Raw genomic sequence first — 21853 nt, 5'->3', positions numbered from 1 at the left:
CTCAAAGTCTTATTTCTACCAACGGGTATTTCAACATGCGGGATGTCAGGCAGATCTATTGTGAACACGACTATTAGACTTCACCTTTGTCATTAGGCATTTAGAAATACCCCTTTCTTCATACAGGTGAACTATGTTTAGTCCTGTGTAACATATAAGGTATATTATTAATGATATCTGGGTGAAATGTAATGGAGAACACTGATGCCGGTGTTATTCCTTTAAGTCAATATTTCTAGTCAAATGTTGACCTTTTATTAATATCTAAGGACTTAAATGCGTCTGATTAAATTAGCTTAATATTTAGGACCACTTTCTCTTTTTATCAAAGATTTGAGCGTCAGATTTCTGTTGCATTTTTCACCCAGGTCTCTCAGGTTCAAGCCGTCTGTTGTCGTGTTTTTGACTGTTGTTTATTTGGCTGCTAATCTCCAATACTAATGGGCAGGCCAAGGAGCTGCCCACCTACAAGGACAACGACTTCATCAATAACGGACAGAAGATCCACATTGATGGGGAGAACAAGAAGATGTTCCTGGAGAAACTCAGGAAAGACGTGGAGGTATGTGTTACAACACACACACGTACATTTTCTATTTCCACAACCCTGCTTTCATTCCCTCTGCCACCTTCCCTCGTCCTCAGTTCCTGGCCCAGCTGAAGCTCATGGACTACAGTCTGCTGGTTGGGATCCACGACGTGGAGCGAGCTGAGCAAGAAGACGTGGAGAGCGAAGACAACGACGCCGACGAGGAGGGCGAGAGTGACGGGGGGGGTGTTGGAACGCCCCCTGACAGCCCCAGCAACACCCTGGACAGCAACAAGCCTCTGTCCCCCGGAGAGTTTGATCCCACCATCGACGTCTACGCCATCAAAAGCAATGACGGTGAGTAGCGGCATGTGTGTCATGGATTTATACAATGTTAAATCCAACCCGTGCAACTTATTCAACAGCTTAATAATATATAGAGTACGAGAGCTCCCCCTGCTGGGTGTTGTTGTTCACACTTGTGTTTTAACCTGCAGAAGGATTTGATCCTTTTTAACAGCACCTGATGACATTCTGCAAAAATAAAATAGGTTCTCATCCAGGGTGCCTTTTTGTTTGAAACCACAGCTGCTCCCAGGAAGGAGGTTTACTTCATGGCTATCATAGATATCCTTCAGCATTACGACGCTAAGAAGAAAGCAGCTCACGCCGCAAAGACTGTCAAACACGGGGTATGTGGCTGCTTACAAGAGGAGATATGTGTATATTATTATACAGTATAACACTGACCAGAGTTACAAGGTGATTATACTGCATGAGGAGACCAACGGTTGTCTCTGTGTCCCTCTACAGGCCGGAGCGGAGATCTCCACAGTGAACCCAGAGCAGTACTCCAAGAGGTTTCACGATTTCATCACCAATATCCTGTCATAGCCTCCAGGAGTGACGGGGGGCACGGAGGCACATGGGAAAGGGAGGGCAAGGGGGGAGTAGGGCGGGGAAGAGAGGTGATGGAGAGAAGAAGCATCAAGAGGCTGAATTAATAAGGTGCTGTGATGGCTTTGTGTCGCTCTCCCTCTCCTCGTCCCTCCCTGCTTCTCTCTCGCCCTCAGTGGCGTGCCACGCTCTGCAGCTATAAAAAGAAAACCATCATTCGTTTACATTTAACCTCTCCTCTGTTGACTTTTGTGTTACTCTGATCAGGGTGTTTAAAGCAAGCGTCCAAGTCATTACGTTTTTTTTTATATTATTTGTTGTTGTCTGTACGGTTGTTTATGTGGGAATTTGGCTTATTTTTGTATTGCCTCTATTACGACATCCAGCTCCCTGCTTTTGTTTTTATGTTGATGTTTGTTTTCGTCTTCTCAGCATGATAAGTAGGAGGGTATGACGTGTGCAGTGCAGAGGTCAGATTACGGCACAAGGCTCGAGCGGGATGTAACGAGGACGTTGAGCCTCGCCTGATGCAATTGCTTCATTTCAGGAAGTGGGAAGCAGTCTTCCAAAAGGCCAACAGCCACACGCCCAAACACTATACTCAGCCAAACAAATCTTCCCATTTGCGGTGATCCTGCATCCCTCGCCCTTTAGACTCCGCCCCCTCCGTGTAAAGTGAAGGAGTTGATCTTCTGGGTTCTCTTCCTGCCACACACTCACAACAAACACATCTCATTAGCTGATTAGTTCACTTGGTGCACCTCAGAGGTCGTCCCTTACGCTTTGTTGTGATGAAGAATCTTTTAAGGGAAGGATGGAGCATACAAAGTGTTGTTTACTTGCATTCCCCCTGAATATGTCGGGCATTGTTTTCTGTGGCGGGGGATGACCCAGAAGTCTCGTGTGGCTGAAGAGATTGAAGTCACTCCTTGTTATACGGGGTGTCAGATTGAAACATCAACAGCCCTTTACTTTCTGTTGCCATCAGCACCTTATGAGTAAATAAAAAAAATGTTGCACTTTTATTTGTTATTAGAGGTTAGGAGCTCTTGTTCTGTTACATGCGCTGCAACAAAGAGGACAAACGTGTTAGAAATGCTGATCCCAGATCCCGCCTCCTCCGCCTTCACTCCCCTGCTGGTGGTTCTTACTGTCGGGATGGGATGGGAAGACTTCACTGCATATTAGACGGGAACGTGGAAGAGTTCTGTTCACGGGGCTTTTGTAAAAAGACGTTTACGATCCTTTTAAAAGCCCTCTGTGGGGTGGAGGGATCTGGGATCAGCTACAGTGTGTCGTGTTCAGGGCAGGAGACGGTTTACCTCCAGCATCGTACCAGCACACACTCGGTGTGTGTGTGTCAGTGTTCAAAAGTTGTAAAGGGAGAGACAGTGAAATTAGGGGGGAGGTGGGGAAGAGAAGAATGAACAGCGGCAGCATCGTTCTCTCCCCTCACCTCGGCTGGTATTCATCGTTGTTCGTGTTGTTGTTGTTGTTGTTGTTGACATTTTAAAGGTGGTTTAACTGTGTTTGAATTTGGCAGTTTTATGAATTGATGTGGTAATAATTTTTTTGTTTCTGTTTGAGGTTTTTTTTTGTATATTTTGCACAAGAGGAAAGGAACCAAATGTTACGAATACGATCCCAATTAGTTGATACGGTCTTAACAAGGGAAATGCAATATACTTGTGTGTAAGTGGGAAAAGTTGTCGTGCGTGTGGCGTTGTGTATCACTTTCTGGATAACCAACTAAAAGTCGTCCTTCTTGACTATTGTAACCCATGCAAAAAGCTTCCATCACGATATGTTTGTTTATCATAGAATATATTCACATTTATATTTTTACATTGGATTTTAGTCATGAAATATAGTTGTATTTAAAAAAAAAAAAAATAAAATAAGGAGCCACCCTTGGGAATGAATGATGGTGCTGTGGTAAATGAAGAATGATACTGCTTGAATTTATACTCACTATAGATGTAAGAAAAAACCTAAAAGAATTGCATGTCACAGGACGAAGTTTCCTTCCCCTCTATCTGTGTTGTTCTCGTCGTGTCCCTTCACTTTAACCAGATGTGTGAGCGTACAATAGTCCCTACCATGCTTTAAATACCTGTGTTTCATTGTATACACTGTGCAAGATGTGTGCCTTTATACTCCCAAATTATTTAATTTTATATTTTGTAATCTTTTTTTTTAAACAAAGGTAAAAGGTTATTTTAATAATAGGGTGTTTACTTTGACCTGCATTATTTCCAACTTTAATTTCAACCCCTCGTTCTTCCACTCCAGCACCTCCTGCAGTGTTCATATTATTCAGTTTAACAAAACCATCTTATGATTGTGTTTTTTAACCGTCATAAAAGTGAATATCTGTCTTGAATTTTAATATGGTGGATTGGTTTGGATTCTGTAAATTCAAATCTGTCATTGTGATACTTCAGTGTGTGCAGGCGTCTCTACTCTGAGGCGTCTTAACCCCTCGTTCGTTCACGCTGGTCCTGCCTTTATAAAGAGTGTGTGTGGAAGTGCATTGTGATGGTGTTTGTGTCGTTCTCTAACTGGCTGCTGCTCGGGAGTCTGTCAGCATGTTCATCGCGTTTACCTTCGTAACCACAGATATCAGGAATGTGATTTTTGTTTTACAAGTTTGTCCACATTTTCACTTCCCTTCGTCGATTTCTGAACCCGGTTTCTGTTCACCTGAGTGTTCGTGTCCCCCACCTGCTTGTTATCAGGGAGGTCATCCGCTGATAGGTCACCCTGAGTCAGTGGTTAATGGATATTTCAGTGTTCTTTCTCTATTAATGGGCTGTTTTGTTTCTATTGTCACGTAGCTCATACTGTACATAGGTTGTGTCATAAAGAAAACAGGAAATGAGGGAAGACTCATCCTCTCCTCGTCTGCTTTGCTCTGTTTGAGGCATAGCTGAGTAGAAAACGGAGCAGTGCATGCTGGGAGAGTGAGTTTTTTTCTGTTTTGGGAATATTAACTCTGGTGATGCCAGACTTTAACAGATGCAAATGTAAAGACGATAATAACACACTCACTCTTCTGCTGTACTTTGACATGTAAGGCTTTTGTGACTCACGAATGAGCTCCTTCACCAAACCTGTTGCCACGGTAACTTGCCAAAAGCATATTTCGGCAGTCAGAACGACCCACCATGAGCTTGAAGAACATTGTGTACTGTGTAATGTGTCTGTTTGTCTAAACTGATTTGTTTTTACATGCCCTGGGAGATGGTGCATTCGCTGATATGTGAACATGTCCAAAGTTTTGAGAAACAGCCCTGTGTTCATGTGGTGTTCAATTGTTAAGGGAATTACAAATGCAAATGAGCGGAGGCCAGGCCAGATCTGCAGAGATGGAACATTTCCTGAGGCGGATTAAAACACAAAAAAGTCTTTCTGGACAACAGTTTGGATTGAATCCATTGAATTTGCATGGCCAGGAAACATCCTGCAGTCGAGCTTCGGTCTCACAAAAGTCCCAAGTTCTTTTAGACTACATCTAAAAGACTTACGCATTAGTGTATGCACGTGTGTATGTGTGAGTGTGTGTTATTGCTGTCTGACAATGGTTGGTGAGAGCTCCCTTTCAGTGGCAGAGGCCAAAACGATGATGTACGTTTATTGTTCTTCACATTTAACGATGATGATGATGATGATGATGATGATGATGATGATGATGATGATGATGATGATGATAATACACTCCATCCCATAAGCTTCACTCAAACCAATTAAAGCACTTGTTCTGCTTAACTCAAAGTTTACCTCTGATGTTTTTATTATCTGATGTTGATAAGTACCATAGTTGTTGCTTATTTTAAAATGTGTTTATTCTACACTAATGCTCATGGTTTATTTGTGTCGCTTTCATTTGGTCTTTTTTGAAGCCCTATTTTTACCCTTGTGCAGTAGTTTCCTCCACAGATATATAATGTCCTCTGATATTATAGAACACATCCGGCCAACATTTCTAATATAAATACATTTGAAGAACAGTGGATGCACAAAATACCTGGAAGATGAGAGCAAGTTAGTTGGATCTTCATAATGATCAATCAAAAAACGAAAAAAATATACGTGCCACAAAGGAAATATTTACTAGTTCCTTATTATATAACGTCGCAATCGCTTTAATAGAAATAGTAACAACACTTAACAAAACAAACAGTATGCGTTAAACTGCTTCGTGCATAATGTCCGCTGTAGAAGTGAATATAAAAGCAGTTTTTAAAACAAAGACACAGCTGACTTAAAACATGAGGTAATCCGTGTATGGAAAACTTGAACCTGCGCCTATTTATATATGTATTTATTTATTAGGCCTGCCAAACAATGAAGCCTTTGACACGCCAAATGTCAGAAAAAAACGGGTAGGATAAAAAAAAAAAGCATGATTAAATAAACACTAGCCTTCTTCATAACACATTCGTTCATGTTGTTGGCACAAACTGAGCACAAGACTTATTATTCAGATTAATCAGAGGCAGTTGAACATCACGAGAAGCGTTTCTGTAAAACCAGTCCAGTTTTAAATATGTTTTATATTTTGCGTTCGTTCCTTATCGCCATATGTCTACCGACACACTGCAAGGAGTTCCTTTTTATATATAATATAAATAAGGCTAACATTTCACAACATAGTTTATTTTAAAGACACTTTTTACAGTTTTTGATTCAGCTTCAGCAAATTAGAATTATATTCTCTAACTGGAGCAAAAGTCTGTCCATTGCTTTACAACAAGCTATGTTGCAGAATTGATTAAATGTCTATTCAGTTTTTGGAGGTCGTGCTTTCGATATTTATTTTTATTTATGCCTGAAAAACGCGGAACCTATAGGTTAGGGTGGGTTTATTTCTCTTTATCAATAATGTCCGTATAGCCTATGCATTCACTCACTTTGAAAATTGAATTTGCATTGCACATTTAAACAATAGGCTCCAACAAGCGATAACTTTAAGGATATAGCCTAATAATAGCCTACATATCAGATGTTTAAGGAAGAAAGGAGGAGGGGGTGGTGGCAGCTGCAGCCGGACTAGTTTAGGTCTCAGAGGCGGAGGCTAATTTACACCGTCAGTAGGCCTACAAAGTGGAGAACAAGCAGACAACAAACAAAGGGCGGCCCGCCATGTGCGCTGCAGCTGCCCCCCACACACACACACACACACACACACACACACACACACACACACACACACACACACACACACACACACACACACACACACACACACACACACACACACACACACACACACACACACACACACACACACACACACACACACACACACACACACACACACACACACACTCTGAGCTCAGACGCAGTGAGCTCAGACGCAGTGAGGCTCCACGGCCGCCAGGGGGCAGTGTGAGCTGTGCAGAAATACAACTTCACCGTACATTTTATGTTTGCATTTCAAAACTACATATGAGGTAGACATACCTCTCTGTGATTGGAGCAAGAGATTAAATCCACATAATATTATGCTGCCTGCTGAAGTGTCTTTGAGCAACACACTAATGCACCTCAATTGTTGCTGCTCTGCTGAACCTGACCTTTGACCTCTCAAAGAGTGCCGTTTTTTAATGCCACTCCATGAAATGTCCTTTATTTGATGGTTAGTCTCTCTTACACAACATATAGTGACAGCATGAGTTGTCTATAGCATATCTTACTATAATTTGTATAATGTAGTATAGGCTACTTCAATATATGTTGTTAGTATTACACTGGTCCTATGTTTAAATTCTACAATACATTTCTAATCATTTTCTATTACTCAAAATCTCCCCTTTTTTGTTTGTGTTACTTGAATTTGCAAGTCATTTTGTATCTTCATTTAGTTGAGTACATTTCAATCATAGCACCAAGTCAAAAGTACTGTGTTGACCTACAGCCTGTGAACAGCTGGTAAAATGTACCTGCGCAATTTGAGCACAGGTGGGCCACGCCCCCGATGACGTCAGAGGAGTTTGCGCACCGGACAAGCAACTAGAGCAGGGGTGCCCAACCAGTCGATCGCGGGGAGATTCCCAGTCGATCGCGAGATATGTCTAAAAATAGAACAACAATATTCTGTTTTATCGTTAATGTCCTATAACATAATCTTCCCGTGCCAGAATAATGCACTTGAACGCACCAAAGCTTTGTGATTGGCCGGCGTGACCCCATGTGTGGGGGCGTGGCTGGTGGGCAGTGGGCACTATTTCGCTGACATTCTCCGTGTCAACAGGAGTGAGTGACAGTCTGCACACAAACAAGACCGCAATTATGGCTGAAGCAAAAAAAGCCCAAAATATATAATTTTCACTCCGAGTGGGAGGGTGATTATTTTTGTATCTATTCCAATTCAAAGTCCATCTGTCTCATCTGCAATGCGAGCGTGGCTTTATCGAAGGGTAATTTAGGAGCGGCATTTCAAAACAGTGCACAAACGCTACGAGACGGAATTCCCTCCTAATTCTGCCCCACGTTCCCAAAAGGGGAGGGGCCTGAAATGACGGCTAAATGCACAGCAGTCCATTTTCCCCAGGCCCAACAACAAGAGCAAGGCTCTACCAGAGCATCTTATCGTGTCAGTCACGTTCTTGCGAAACACATGAAGTCTTTCAAAGACGGGAAGTTGTGAAAGAAGCTTTCCTGGAGGCTGCCGACGCGCTTTTGGGGACAGTAAAAATAACAGAAGCATTTCAACAGGTTTTTGATATAATAAAAACTCAAGTTAGATACCGTTATTAATCAGACCTCTGTAAGTTTTAATTTGTTTGAACTTATTCATTATAATTATTGTACAAAATGGTATAAGAATGCAAACTTAAATTGATTATAGTCTTATCAATTCAGGTTAAGAAACTAGTGTTGCTTGCATCCTATTTTAAAAGGCATTTATTTTTATACTCGACGATGATGCAACCAAAAAAGGGTTTGATTCTATTAATTTTGTCTTTTATTGCACTGTTGCAGCAGATTCCTGTGTAGCTTCAGATCTGAGTTGTCTTATTAGTAAGCCTCATTTATACTTTTGTAGCAACACTATTTTTATATAATGGCAAGCCACATCAACCAGCTCTGACTGGGGGGTCCCAAGGCGCTCCCAGGCCAGCGAACAGATATAACCCCTCCACCTGGTCCTAGGTCTACCCCTCGGTCTCCTCCCAGCTGGACGTGCCTGGAACACCTCCCTAGGGAGGCGCCCAGGTGGCATCCTAACTAGGTGCCGAACCACCTCGACTGGCTCCTTTCGACGAGAAGGAGAAGCGGTTCAACTCCGAGTCCCTCCCTGATGACCGAACTTCTCACCTTATCCCTAAGGGAGACGCCAGCCACCCTGCGGAGAAAACCCATCTCGGCCGCTTGTATCCGCGATCTCGTTCTTTCGGTCACGATCTCGTTCTTTCGGTCACGATCTCGTTCTTTCGGTCACGATTCGGTCGGACTGGTAAAATATATGTAATTCAATATTGATATGTATTGTTTATATTTTCCAACTGTATGTTTATTTTCTCTTTTCTTCATGTGCAATGCCTTGTTGTCATGTTGCTGTGGCAAAGACATTTAAAAGGACTATCTAATCTGAAACAAGCTGCAACATGCATTAAAGGAGCTTTAAAAAAAAAACACACAACACACAAAATAACTAAGATGTAAAACTGCTCTTTAAAATGTTTAATTTACTGTAAAGGCACATTTTCATGGTAACATTTGAACTTGTGTGACTGATGTCAGGCCGGCTGGTATCTCTCTAACCGCTCCAGCAACACCTCTGAGTACCCAGGGGAGTAGTACCTGAAACACACACACACATTTGATTACTGTTTACACACACAGGGCAGAGTTCCCGTTACAATATGTTTTCGCCGGTCAACATGTCCGTTAAAGTTTAAATCTTCCGGACACAATTTGAAAAGTGCCGGTCAAAGGTCTTCTTTGTTATTTATTGAGCTTTAAAACAAATTGATATGATTCAATATTAAAACAAACTAATTATAGTAGATTAACTATTCAAAAGTGTTCAGTAATTTACAATAACACTGGAATAATAAACGGAGCGCTCTCTCCCTCACCTGACAGCCCGTAAGTATCATGTAATGAGTGACCCGACAGAAAAACTAAACATATCTATAACTAGTTTAGGTAGTTTGAAAGGTCATTAAAATAGCTACATGTGATATTTAGGGGTGTAACGGTTCACAGAAGTCACGGTTCGGTTCGTACCTCGGTTTGGGGATCACGGTTCGGTGCGGATTCGGTACAACAAGAAAAAGCAAAAAAAAGTCCCAAATGCATAATTCCAGGTTTGTTGTTATTATTTTTGAACAGTAGTGCAAGTTTCAGTTTCAAAATAAGGAACTCTGACATTTTGAATAATTAACTGTATTAAACAGTTAAAAACAAACTATACACACACAGATGGCCATATTATCTATAATGGCTGATGTCAAAGAAAAAGGTTTCATCAAGCTGTAAAACTAAAAAGAATGTCTTGAAAATATTACAAAATAAATAATAAGAAAGTGTTTCAAGAGCGCAAAGTAGTTGAAAAACATATGCCAAAAGCTTCCGTTATTTATTTTGGTCTCTCGGCTCTCATGTCTATTGGCTTCTTAAAAACAGCGGGGATCAGCTGTTGAACTGCTGCTGTCTTTTGCCGGGCTCCGGTGATTGGCAAATCTGGGTGATGCCTTCTGATATGATTTAGCATGTTTGGCGTGTGTTAGCATTAGCATACCGCTCCGCTGTCGAGCCACGCCGACACACCGTCCTCGTCCGATCCACCACTCGCACACTCCATCGTTATTGTAGTCCACAGGGAACCCGAAATGTTCCCACACAGCTGATTTAAAAGAAGCAGGTGGGTTCTAGCTCCTGTGTGTTATCTGAAATCGCCATACTAACTTTTCTTCTTCTTGTATTTTGTTCGTTTTGTTGTTGTTTCTTCTTGTTCTTCATTTGTTGTTTAAGGGCGGCTGGCAAACAGCTTTTAGGCGCAATACCGCCCCCTGGATTATAAATAGTGTAGTGGATACTGCCCTGAATGACAGACATTTTTCCCACTCGTAAAAAAAAAGGCGTATTCGGGTGTGACTGCATGTGCCGAACCGTGACGTCCGAACCGGTTGTCAATTTTAACTGATTTGAATATTTACTCACCAGCAGGTAGCAACAGAGGCTAATTGTATGTAACAGCCTGAACAACTACGAGAACAATATGCATCCAAAACATATTAACAACGTTTAAAAAAGAACCGGTGTCGTTTTTTCGGAAAAACAAATCCAGTGAATGCTGGGAAAACGAGGAGAAGGCGCATTATGAAGTGTGTGTGTGTGTGTGTGTGCGTGCGTGCGTGCGTGCGTGCGTGCGTGCGTGCGTGCGTGTGTGTGTGTGATTACACACACATCGTGCGCCTTGGTGACTGGACATCTCCTTCATAAAACTAATAAAAGAGGGAGTAATCGGGCAGTTCGACACACACACATCATGCGCCTTGGTGACTGGACATCTCCTTCATAAAACTAATAAAAGGGGTGTGTGTAGAGATGTGTGCAGAGGTGTGTGTGGTTAACACGTAGCAGCCTGCAGTCACTCGCTGTTCTGATGAAGGTAAACACAGCGAAGGCGGTGCGTAAAAAGGCACAGCTCTCGGCTGGTGCTTTACTTCTCAGTGGCGGAGTTACACGTCCCGCTGCCTCCTGATGCTGCCTGCAGCCATTTCATGAAGTGAAGGAGGTTTTCCTTCTATAAAACAGCTGCGGGCAGCAGATACCGTGAGAGTCCCGGACATTAATTCATAGATCAAGGCAGACTGGTTTACTCTCCTGTTTTGCCAATCCGGTGCTTAAACAAAGGTAAGGCAAGGCAAGTTTATTTATATAGCACTTTTCAACACAAGGCAATTCAAAGTGCTTTACAAAAAACGAAAGACATTAAGAAAATGGCATTTAAAATCAGTCATTAAAAAGAAAAGCTAATAAAATAAACATATAGCTCTACACCCCTGGCCGACATGTCCTTAAAATGAAGTCCGAGTTTGAAATATATCTCAAATAATGTATGCACTGCCATTTCCCCACATAAACATAACAGTCTGCAATCAAACGGTTGTCTCTACGCTCCTCTTCCTACTTGGCGCACCGGTAACTTTCTCGTGCGCACGAGAGGCTGAAACCTTAGGCTGAGCCGCCGAATCCCTCGGAACATCATAAAAGCCATTTTCAACGGTTATCTGGTGAAAGATTAACCAGGCTACTGGATGAAATAATATGACTGGTATAGGTGCGAACATTAAACACTTTTTGAAAAAATATTATGATAAAATATTTGTATATATTTATAATTCTGCAAATATTACGATAAACTCACAGCTATTTCGCGGCCCGGCAGTAACACCGGGGATTGGGAACCCCTGACGTACGAGACGAATACAGATAACGTTACACCCCTAGTGATATTCTAACCTGAAGTGTGTTTTGTTCCGCTCACCGCTGCAGGTGATCATGCAGAGCTGCGTGTCGACTCGTGAGCAGCAGCTGATCTCTCTCTCTCCCGTCAGATTAGACTTCACTCGCGTTTATGTCCATATCGATCAGATCCAGCTAGTTCTAGCTAATGATATGACTACCTGCTTATCAAAAGACACCTAAACAATAAGTGTCGCTATATGCAACCGGGTGAGGCCGCAAAGTATAGCGCAGCATTATGCATTTGTTTACATGCCCACCGGAACCCCGAGGCATTACCAACAGATCAACGCACAATCAACCCATACAGGACATCTCTTTCTCCACATTAAGTGTTAGACATTAGAATTGACTATTTTTGTCTGTCACATAAGTGGCGCAAGTTGCGCAACTGATGCGGTATTGCGCTAAGCGGAAATAATTTTGACCGGACACTTTGACCGGAGAGATTTAGATTTGCCGGTCTTATTGTGTGTGTGTGTGTGTGTGTGTGTGTGTGTGTGTGTGTGTGTGTGTGTGTGTGTGTGTGTGTGTGTGTGTGTGTGTGTGTGTGTGTGTGTGTGTGTGTGTGTGTGTGTGTGTGTGTGTGTGTGTGTGTGTGTGTGTGTGTGTGTGTGTGTGTGTGTGTGTGTGTGTGTGTGTGTGTGTGTGTGTGTGTGTGTGTGTGTGTGTGTGTGTGTGTGTGTGTGTGTGTGTGTGTGTGTGTGTGTGTGTGTGTGTGTGTGTGCGCGTGCGTGCGCGTGCGTGCTAGGGAGAGACACACACCTGACGATCTCCTCGGGGAAGCAGCTGTTGATGTTGTTGATGTGATCCTGCAGAGGGGAGCCGGGGTCCGCCTCGATCTCCTGGAGCTTCTTCAGACCTCCGCTGGTCACAAACAGTCGGCGAGCCTTGCTGTCATGAGGGAGCACCTGAGAGGAGAGGAAACTCAGGTATCACATCCAAACCAACAACTCTAAAGGCCCGGACACACCAATCTGACAAAGAACTGACACAGAACTGACACAGACGGACCCCGACTGTTGCGTCGCCTCACGTTGCTGCGTTTTGGCCATGTGTCGCACTGGAACACACCGCAAAGACTTCAGCCGACGGCCAAGAAGCACGTACGAACTGCGCATGCGTGAGTGGCAATACCTCTCCTTACCAGCAGGCGACGGTAGTGTGTCTTCGTCATTCAAAAGAGGCAACAACCGGAAGACAGACTGCGTGATAACCGAGAGAAGAAGAACAGACTGCGTGATACAAACAAACAACAAATAGCGTGTCCGTTCCATTTTCACTCTACAGTGAGAAGATCACGGGGCTTTCCCGCACCTGAGTCGAGAGCTGGAGTTAAATGAAATCTCAGATTTGCCTTCTTAATCGTTTGTTTGGGTCCCTCACTTCCGTTTCGCTTCTCATGCACTGATTCGCTAGCTGAACAGCTAATCAGAGTGATTTATTTTGCCGACTGCCCGCCGATTCAACATGTTGAAAGGCCCGACGGTGCGGGACACACCAATCTGAGTAGGGCGTGTCAACGCTCATCGTCGGCCTGACGCCCACCGACGCCGATAATCGGCCTGGTGTGTCCGTGCCTTTAGAAACCTGACATTCATTTAGATTCTGGGCCATTTTGAATCGGCCCTCAGCTAATTCAAAAAGTTATAATGCAGTACGGCCCTCAAATGAAACTTGTGCTTGTCTTGTACTTCTTACATATAGATACAGATATTACTCAGTAGTATTAATTTGTTAATGAGCCCACTTCTCAAATCAATTCAGTCAATTAAAGTTGAAAACATGTTCTAACAAATCTAAGCTGATAAGAAAAAAAGCCCAATAACTTAAGCATAACAAGCTTCAAATGTACCCTTCATATTTCCTCTTATGATTATCAATCTGAGCTTCTGTTGTAAGGAATGACTGCCCTCTGGAGAGCTGTAATTTAGGATGATACCTACATTTGATTTTGCTGACCAATAGCTCAGAGATGGAGTACTCGAGTCCTGGACTCGGACTCGAGTCCTGGACTCGGACTCGAGTCGGACTTGAGTGCCGATTTTCGGGACTCGTGACTTGACTCGGACTCGCGCACTGATTGACGCGACTCGGACCTGGACTCGTGAATTCTCGCACAGGATGACTTGGACTCGGACTCGGACTCGTGAATTCCCCCCCCCACGATGACTCGGACTCGACTCGTACATTGACGCTCCGACTTGGACTCGGACTTGAGCACATTTTCTCTGGAGTCTGATGTCCTCTATCCTGTATGGCGAGTTCACGTACTGGGCCCCGCTGTTCCAGTCTAGAGATGTCTACAGACACGCCCCGCATCGTGCTGTATGCTTTCACACATTCTGCTTCCACATTGGAAAAGAGCAAAATGCTCGTTATGTGGAAACAATATTGAAGAGAAGGCTCCGTAACACATTACTCTAAGGATCGAGTTCAGACATATAGGCTGTCTTGAACACTATCATCAGAGTAACGTGATCTAATCAATAAATAAAGATTCAGCCGATAACACGAAAGCACATGGCTACTTAACATGCATAATGACAACATTTTGCATGCTAAGTAGCCATGTGCTTTCTGGGGCTAAATCTTTATCGGTAAACTGATTTAACCCGTAAAAGTTCCTTCAAAATAAGAGTGCCAATCTTATTACTATCAAAATAAAAGTGCAAAACGAAAACTTTACCATAGGAAAATATTGGCATACAAATATAATCACTTCTCTAAAAGGTAACTCATTTTAAATATAGTTTATTTATATATAATATTAATATTAGAAATAAGCTTTATATTTGTATAGCACCTATTACAAGAATTGTAGCCAAACTCGCTTCACAGCAGTTCAATAGACAGGATAACAGCAATGTAGAGGAGCAGCTACATTTCAAAACATATATCCACGAAGATTAATACATGAAGACTTGTGACTCGGACTTGACTTGGACTCTTCTTAAGTGACTCGGAATTGGACTCGGACTCGAACACAGGTAATGATGACTCGGACTCGGACTCGACTTGGACACTCCTTGGGTGACTCGGACTTGGACTCGGACTCGACTACGACTCTCCCTTGGTGACTCGGACTTGGACTCGGACTCGAAGAGTGGTGACTCGAGGGTGACTTGGACTCGTGAATTGGTGACTTGACTACAACACTGCAATAGCTGAACTTATGAGGCAGTATACCTCTAGTGAGTGGCCCCGCCCTTCGTATATTTTTCTGTATTTGGCCACCCCTGATTTAGATTTCCCTTTTTGAAGCAGATTCCTGTTGTGTTTAGGGATGGGTATCGTTAATGTTTAACGGTACTACTACTACTACTTTTATCGGTTCTTTTAGAGAGAAAAATAAGGTAAACTGACTAAACAAATTGTGAACAAAATTAACATTGCTTTTTATTTAAATTAAATGCATAATATTTCACATAAAAAGAAACAACAATGTTTTAACAAATCGTATTGAAAAAAATCTGCCCTTACATGCTAAACTCTTATTGCACTTTAGGTAACGACTAACGAGCATTGTCCACATCGCGACGGGCGCTTAGTTCTCTCCGCCATCTCCTCCGTGTGTGTGTGTGTGTGTGTGTGTGTGTGTGTGTGTGTGTGTGTGTGTGTGTGTGTGTGTGTGTGTGTGTGTGTGTGTGTGTGTGTGTGTGTGTGTGTGTGTGTGTGTGTGTGTGTGTGTGTGTGTGTGTGTGTGTGTGTGTGTGTGTGTGTGTGTGTGTGTGTGTGTGTGTGTGTGTGTGTGTGTGTGTGTGTGTGTGTGTGTGTGTGTGTGTGTGTGTGTGTAAACTGCCCCGCCCCCTCGCACACAGATGGGGAGAGAGATCTCTCGCCTGGATTGGAAAGATCGAAAATACTAAACATAGACGCATTTTGCTGTCTTTTTGCGTGTTAGAAATGGAGTTTGCGAAACTAAAACTGCAATATAATGTTTGTGTAGCAATAATACATATGATATATTTTTTACATCTACATTTACTATCGTCTCCAGTACCGATAAAAAGACCGATAACGTCGGAGCTTAACGGTACCACGGTCTTTAATAATTCATCCCCGGGGCTCGGTACCCATCCCTAGTTGTGTTGGACTCACCTTGCTGAACTGGCCGACCACGTGTTTGAGGATGTTGCTGGGAACATCGTAGAGGAGCGGCTCCAGACCCGGCAGGTAGGTGCACTTCTGCAGAATGCTCTTCAGGGCCTTCTTACTCTGAAACACGAGGAATTACATTATACTGTATACATTCATACAAACTGTTGTTTCAGCTTTTTACCAAGTGATACCTGCAGTCCAGTGAGATCAAAATGTCTCCATGTTTGGCTTTAAAAATGTGCAGTCGTTGCCTCACTGTTATTGAGAGCAAGTCAATATACTTAATACATAAGTGATAGTTGTTGTACGGTGGCCCTAAGAGCTCATTGCACCAAACATTTGGAAAATATCTTGTGTTGCGTACTTCACGTTTGCTTGTTTTGTGATGACTTTGCTTCCTGCCTATAATCCCTATTGAGGTGGGATTTATTCCAGATGTCTCTAGTTACATTTCCTCAGCATCATTTGCTGTTGTGCGTTTCAGCTGCTTTGTTTTTATATTGCAAACAAATACGTTCTGAAATGCATTTACTTATTGTCACTGCAACCATTTCGGCTTTGTGCATATTGCGGTGTTTGGTTGTCTTCGACATGTTTATACAAACAAGTCATTTTTATTTTATTCTAAAATGAAGCAACTGCACAAAACTTCATTTCCCCTGGGAAAAAACATTATTTTAGATTCTTACTCTCTGTTGCGGGGGGCGATGTTTTTTCCTTTTATTGCTTAATTTGCAGCTCTTTGAGCTCTCGGGGCCAACGCAGATACAACTAGAAAGCCCATATATGTATGTTTTTGAGATATTCAACAGTTCAGAGCCTCGTCATTGAAGCGTCTCTCTGCTGCTCTTACTTTGGCCTGCAGGTCCTCGGAGCTGCTGGCCTCCATGTACAGCTCCAGCAGTTTGCTCAGGAGGTTGGAGGTGGCCACCGCCTTGGCGTGCTCCGGGCTGTGGTGTCCAATCTGTCCGATGGACCAGGCTATGGCCGCCTTGATGTGGTGCTCGTGCTCCTCGGACATACACAGGGCCAGCTGTGGCACCCCCTGCAGGACAGGAGGACAAACAGGACTCGGTGAGTGTGACCTACATACTGGACCTGCTGGTTGTACTGCTGCTGCCACATGGCTCATGGAGAGGGATCACACGAGAGATCAACACCTTGGAGAGGATGACAGCCATGGCCAGGTTCTCGCTGTGAGCCGCCACATATCCCAGCATCATGATCCCCGGCAGCCGCAGGTTTCCACTGGACTCGCCCAGGAAGTCGATCACAGCTGCCATGCCTCCACAGTTCACGATCACCTGGGACAGCTGCAAACACACTCGGCACATTACTCTAGCGCCTGCATGTGTGTGCCTTCAGTGAACGAGTGTGTGCTGCAGTACCTCTGGTGTGTGTTTCACCACCTCCCTCATCAGAGTGGTGACGTTCTTCCTCACGTACTCATCAGGGTCTTTGAGGCAGGCGACGGCTGCAGGGAACACCTCCGCCTCAATCACCATCTCCGCCAGGCTGACCGAGTGCTTACTGATCTGACTGAGGGCGGAGAACACCTGCCTCTACAGGGACAAGAAATAGGGCTGCCTTCATTCGAGAGCTCGTTTATAGTTTATACCGTTTTGCACAACAAGTCAGCATATATTCAATATCTGGTACTTCTGCTTAATACTAAATAAATGTGTGTACATTTTTGATATTGATCGTGTTGCTTGCAAGATCTGAACATGCACTAACATGTTTGATTCTTTTCTAGCAGGTTTTTAGATGATACGACAATTGTTTTTGTATTTCAAGTAAAAAAAACCTGAAGAATATTTTTTATTTAAATGAAGTCTGGTGGAGAAATGTTTCTTATTCATGATAGTCTTTCAATAAAACCTTTTGAATCCCTTCATTTCATTCACAAAGTGTCTCATGGTAACTGAAGGTAACACACGAACATATAGAGCCTCATATAATAGGTCAAACGTGTTCTTTGAGCTGGCCTACCTTGAGCTTGGCGTCAGGGCTGAGGATCATCTGGGCCAGGTGTGCGATGGCTCCGTTGTCGACCACGGTCTGGGCCAGCTCCGGGGAGTGTTTGCAGATGTCACTGAGGGTGGAGGCCGCGATGCGTTTGAGGGCCATCTCCGGCTCCAGAAGACAAAGCACCAGGAGGGGCACAGCGCCGGCATCCACCACCGACTGAGACAACTCTGCCCCAAGAGGGAAGGGGTGGGAAGCAGAGAGCAAACACTTGTTATGCAAAATCCACCTTTTCATGTCTCTTCTACATCAACACGTGTCCCCTCTTCTTCATGTCTCTTCTACATCAACATGTGTCCCCTCTTCTACATCAACATGTGTCCCCTCTTCTTCATGTCTCTTCTACATCAACATATGTCCCCTCTTCTTCATGTCTCTTCTACATCAACATGTGTCCCCTCTTCTTCATGTCTCTTCTACATCAACATGTGTCCCCTATTCTTCACGTCTCTTCTACATCAACATGTGTCCCCTCTTCTTCATGTCTCTTCTACATCAACATGTGTCCCCTCTTCTCCATGTCTCTTCTACATCAACATGTGTCCCCTCTTCTCCATGTCTCTTCTACATCAACATGTGTCCCCTCTTCTCCATGTCTCTTCTACATCAACATGTGTCCCCTCTTCTTCATGTCTCTTCTACATCAACATGTGTCCCCTCTTCTTCATGTCTCTTCTACATCAACATGTGTCCCCTCTTCTTCATGTCTCTTCTACATCAACATATATGTCCCCTCTTCTTCATGTCTCTTCTACATCAACATGTGTCCCCTCTTCTTCATGTCTCTTCTACATCAACATGTGTCCCCTCTTCTTCATGTCTCTTCTACATCAACATGTGTCCCCTCTTCTTCATGTCTCTTCTACATCAACATATGTGTCCCCTCTTCTTCATGTCTCTTCTACATCAACATGTGTCCCCTCTGTGGAAAGAGACTGAAAGTTTCAGGTAAAAACATTCTCTCTCTTTTTGTCCTGATCCATTTCTATAAAAACCTGTCTGAAAATGAGCTGATCAGATTTTGGCCACTTTGTGATGTCATAATGACTTGGCTTGTGTTTAGCCAATCACGAACCAAGGTAGACCAATAGAAATCTAAGAATGTGTTTTTACGTGCGTCGTGCCGGGCGATGTAGTTGAGAGCCCAGGCAGCCGCTTCCTTCACACCGGGGTCGAACTCCTCCAGGCAGAGCACCAGAGCGTCGACCCCCCCGCAGGCCAGCACCGCCTGGGCCAGCTTGGGGGTGTGTTTGGCAACGGCTCGCAGAACGAAGGCTGCTGCTTTCTTATAGAACCTCTGCATACAAACACACAAAGATACTCTTACATTCATGGTCTGTCTTAAGACGTTACTTACGATTGAAATACAAGTCAGTTATATTGTCCCATGATTTGGTACATTTATAACATTGTCCTTTGCAATTTAATGACAATATTGTATGACATACTACACTTACAATTCATTAAAGAAGCCATTCCATGGATTTGTTTTCTTCAACATGACTTTTTTGTGTTTTAATATACAAAAACTATTTTTTTTCAACATACTGTGTTTATATAATGATTTTTGCATATTTTCAAGATACTGAATGATGTTGTTTATACTGACATCATTTATACTGTCGTTTTTTATGCACACCATTATATCTTGTTTTCTGTCAGTTTTTGCATTTCTTCGACATCCCATGCTGTTTTTTTTTACTTCGACATAGTATACTAGTTTTTTCCCACTTTTTTCGACATACGATGGATATTGTGTCTTATTTTGACATAATATGCTATGTTGAAAAAAGTGAAGGAAATGACAAAAAAGCCATAGTCGGGAAAACTTTAAAATGACAAAAAAAACCTTCGTATTTTGTGTCGAAATAAGGCACGTTATAGAAACCAGGTGTAGTATATATATTGTTGTCGTTAAAAATGATCGAAAAGTCATAGTTTATGAAAAAATATACATGGTATTTTTTAGATAAGGGTCCTCCCTTATATAACTATTTTTTGTATTTACTTACTATAACTATTTTTTATTTGTGTTAAGGGTCCCCCCCCCCCCCCCTATGACAGGAACTTACTTTTTAGATAAGGGTCACTTATATAAAAAACATATTTTTTTAGATAACGGTCACTACTTATATAAATATAGCATGTTGAAAAAAACGACGTATAATGTCGAAATAAGGCATAGTATAGTATGTCAAAATAAATCATGATATCGTATGTCGAAGAAAGTGGGGGGAAAGTATAATATCGGATGTAGAAAAAATGGTTGAACTGCATTGAAGAGGCCCTCACGTGAGCCTTAAAGATGAGAGACTTACGTTTTGCGAGGCCAGAGAGAGGACCAGCTGCGGCAGGATGTCCTCCCGGACCACGGCCTCCGCCAGCGAGTCGCTGTGGTCGGCCAGCCGGCCCAGAGCCAGCGCGGCGGTCTGCTGGATGCCGGGCACACTGTCCAGCATCAGGGGCCGCAGCAGGGTCATCACCCCTGCCGGAGAGGAGAAGATTACACCCTGGGAACAGCAGCCGCATCTGACATGTCTTAGTGGTTATTATCTTGTTTCTCTTACCAGCATTTTGAAGCATTTCTATGTTCTGTGGTCTAGCTGCCAGATCAGCGACCGTTTGCACAAACTGCATCCTTGACTTCTGATACTGCTCAAAAACTGCAAACAGACACAAGCAAACAGTTTGACTTGAAGCTGCATTTTCCTTATTTTTTCTTATTAAAAACCTGCTCGTGCATCTTACCTTGAATTATCTGTCGTTGACTCATTGTTACCCTGATGGAAAGTGTGTATTTTAGTAAGAAAATGCAGGTTATTTACACAGAAAACGGATTTAATGAACACAGTGATCAACGCAGCGTTTCCCCTGATGGTCTCCAGGTTTGGTTTAGGTAGTGTTGTTAGGTGTTACCGTGACAACAGACAGGAAGTAGAATGTTCCGTGCCAAAGATCGTCTATTGACAAGATGACTCACCCTCTGGAAAACGTTCAGTGTGTTTCTGTTGTTACCGCTGACGACAACATTACTTTCACCACTTTTACAAAGCGAAACACGAGCTTCTGGTTGCCTACAGTGAAACATGTTAGCTAATTTTAGATTTTAGCCGAATTTAATTGTCAAGCGATTCAGAAGTAGCCTTAGTAGACCTACAAATATGGGAGAAATAAGCACAAAGAAGGGATTTTTCTCTGACTTGAACTCACTCAAAAAGTACAACATTTGTGTTGACAAGTAAACGTGGATGCATAGCCTGCACGATTCTCATTGGCTGTTATCACTGTCTCTCATACCATAGACTGCGTGAACCTATAACGTTTGCCATCGATTTTGCATCATGAAGGCTTTTTTAAATAGGGTTAATCTCCAAACGTAAACTTTGTTTAAGTTAAAAATTGCTGGTTTCGTTATCGCATCCATTATCTGGTCTGTTGGCCATCGTCCACATTTATTTTACTGTTATTCACAGTCTACTTCAAAGATATACTACGTTATATCAATATGTTTACACCTCGGTCTGCAAAAATAAACCATATCAATATTATAGGCTATGACAAAATGTGATTCGTCTTGATATCGGAGTACATATTATTTGGTAAGCTTTTTTTATATTGTCACAGCAAACAAAGCAGAAGAAACCACTGAATGGCTAACTGAAAGAATGAAAATTATTTAATTGTAGTAGGATTAACATGTTATGCTTATGACCTATACAGGTTCAGTTTTTACATAGGCTGTATTTTTTGTTGCATTATGAAATGCAAAGATTCCGTTTGAGGCCATTGTGTTTTTTAGCCAGGGATAAATTATAA

The 21853-nt window shown here is 42.8% G+C and overlaps 2 protein-coding genes across 3 annotated transcripts in view; one reads left to right on the top strand and one right to left on the bottom strand.

The window, feature by feature from the left end:
* The window catches only part of pip4k2aa (phosphatidylinositol-5-phosphate 4-kinase, type II, alpha a), a 33149-nt gene extending 27955 nt beyond the window's left edge, over positions 1-5194 (top strand). For both annotated transcript variants that reach the window (XM_034108629.2, XM_034108630.2), the window contains 4 exons: positions 449-562; positions 646-886; positions 1118-1221; positions 1343-5194. In XM_034108629.2, coding sequence (XP_033964520.1) covers positions 449-562; positions 646-886; positions 1118-1221; positions 1343-1423 — 540 coding nt within the window. In that variant the 3' untranslated portion in view covers positions 1424-5194. The remainder of the gene's footprint in view (positions 1-448; positions 563-645; positions 887-1117; positions 1222-1342) is intronic.
* A 3899-nt stretch (positions 5195-9093) lies between these two features.
* On the bottom strand, positions 9094-20963 carry spag6 (sperm associated antigen 6). Its single transcript, XM_034108869.2, has 11 exons — positions 20786-20963; positions 20605-20700; positions 20356-20522; positions 19151-19334; positions 18002-18207; positions 17398-17571; positions 17170-17322; positions 16863-17054; positions 16010-16126; positions 12674-12819; positions 9094-9235 (listed from the first exon to the last, which is right to left on the bottom strand). Exons 1-11 carry the CDS (start codon positions 20808-20810, stop codon positions 9172-9174), a joined length of 1524 nt encoding a protein of 507 aa, XP_033964760.1. The 5' UTR covers positions 20811-20963; the 3' UTR covers positions 9094-9171.
* Between the last annotated feature and the right edge of the window lie 890 nt (positions 20964-21853).

This window comes from Pseudochaenichthys georgianus, chromosome 20 (assembly GCF_902827115.2).
Source record: "Pseudochaenichthys georgianus chromosome 20, fPseGeo1.2, whole genome shotgun sequence".
NCBI lineage: Eukaryota > Metazoa > Chordata > Actinopteri > Perciformes > Channichthyidae > Pseudochaenichthys > Pseudochaenichthys georgianus.
The sequence above is the reverse complement of the archived record's forward strand: the minus strand, read 5'-3'. Positions and strand labels throughout refer to the sequence as shown.

Coding starts and splice junctions, on each gene's coding strand:
- spag6 (XM_034108869.2), bottom strand. CDS start 20,810: ATGAGTCAACGACAGATAATTCAAG. Junction 17,572..18,001: donor GCCCTGACGCCAAGCTCAAG/GTAGGCCAGCTC, acceptor TTGTCCCTGTAG/AGGCAGGTGTTCTCCGCCCT. Junction 16,127..16,862: donor CCGAGGACCTGCAGGCCAAA/GTAAGAGCAGCA, acceptor CTCGTGTTTCAG/AGTAAGAAGGCCCTGAAGAG.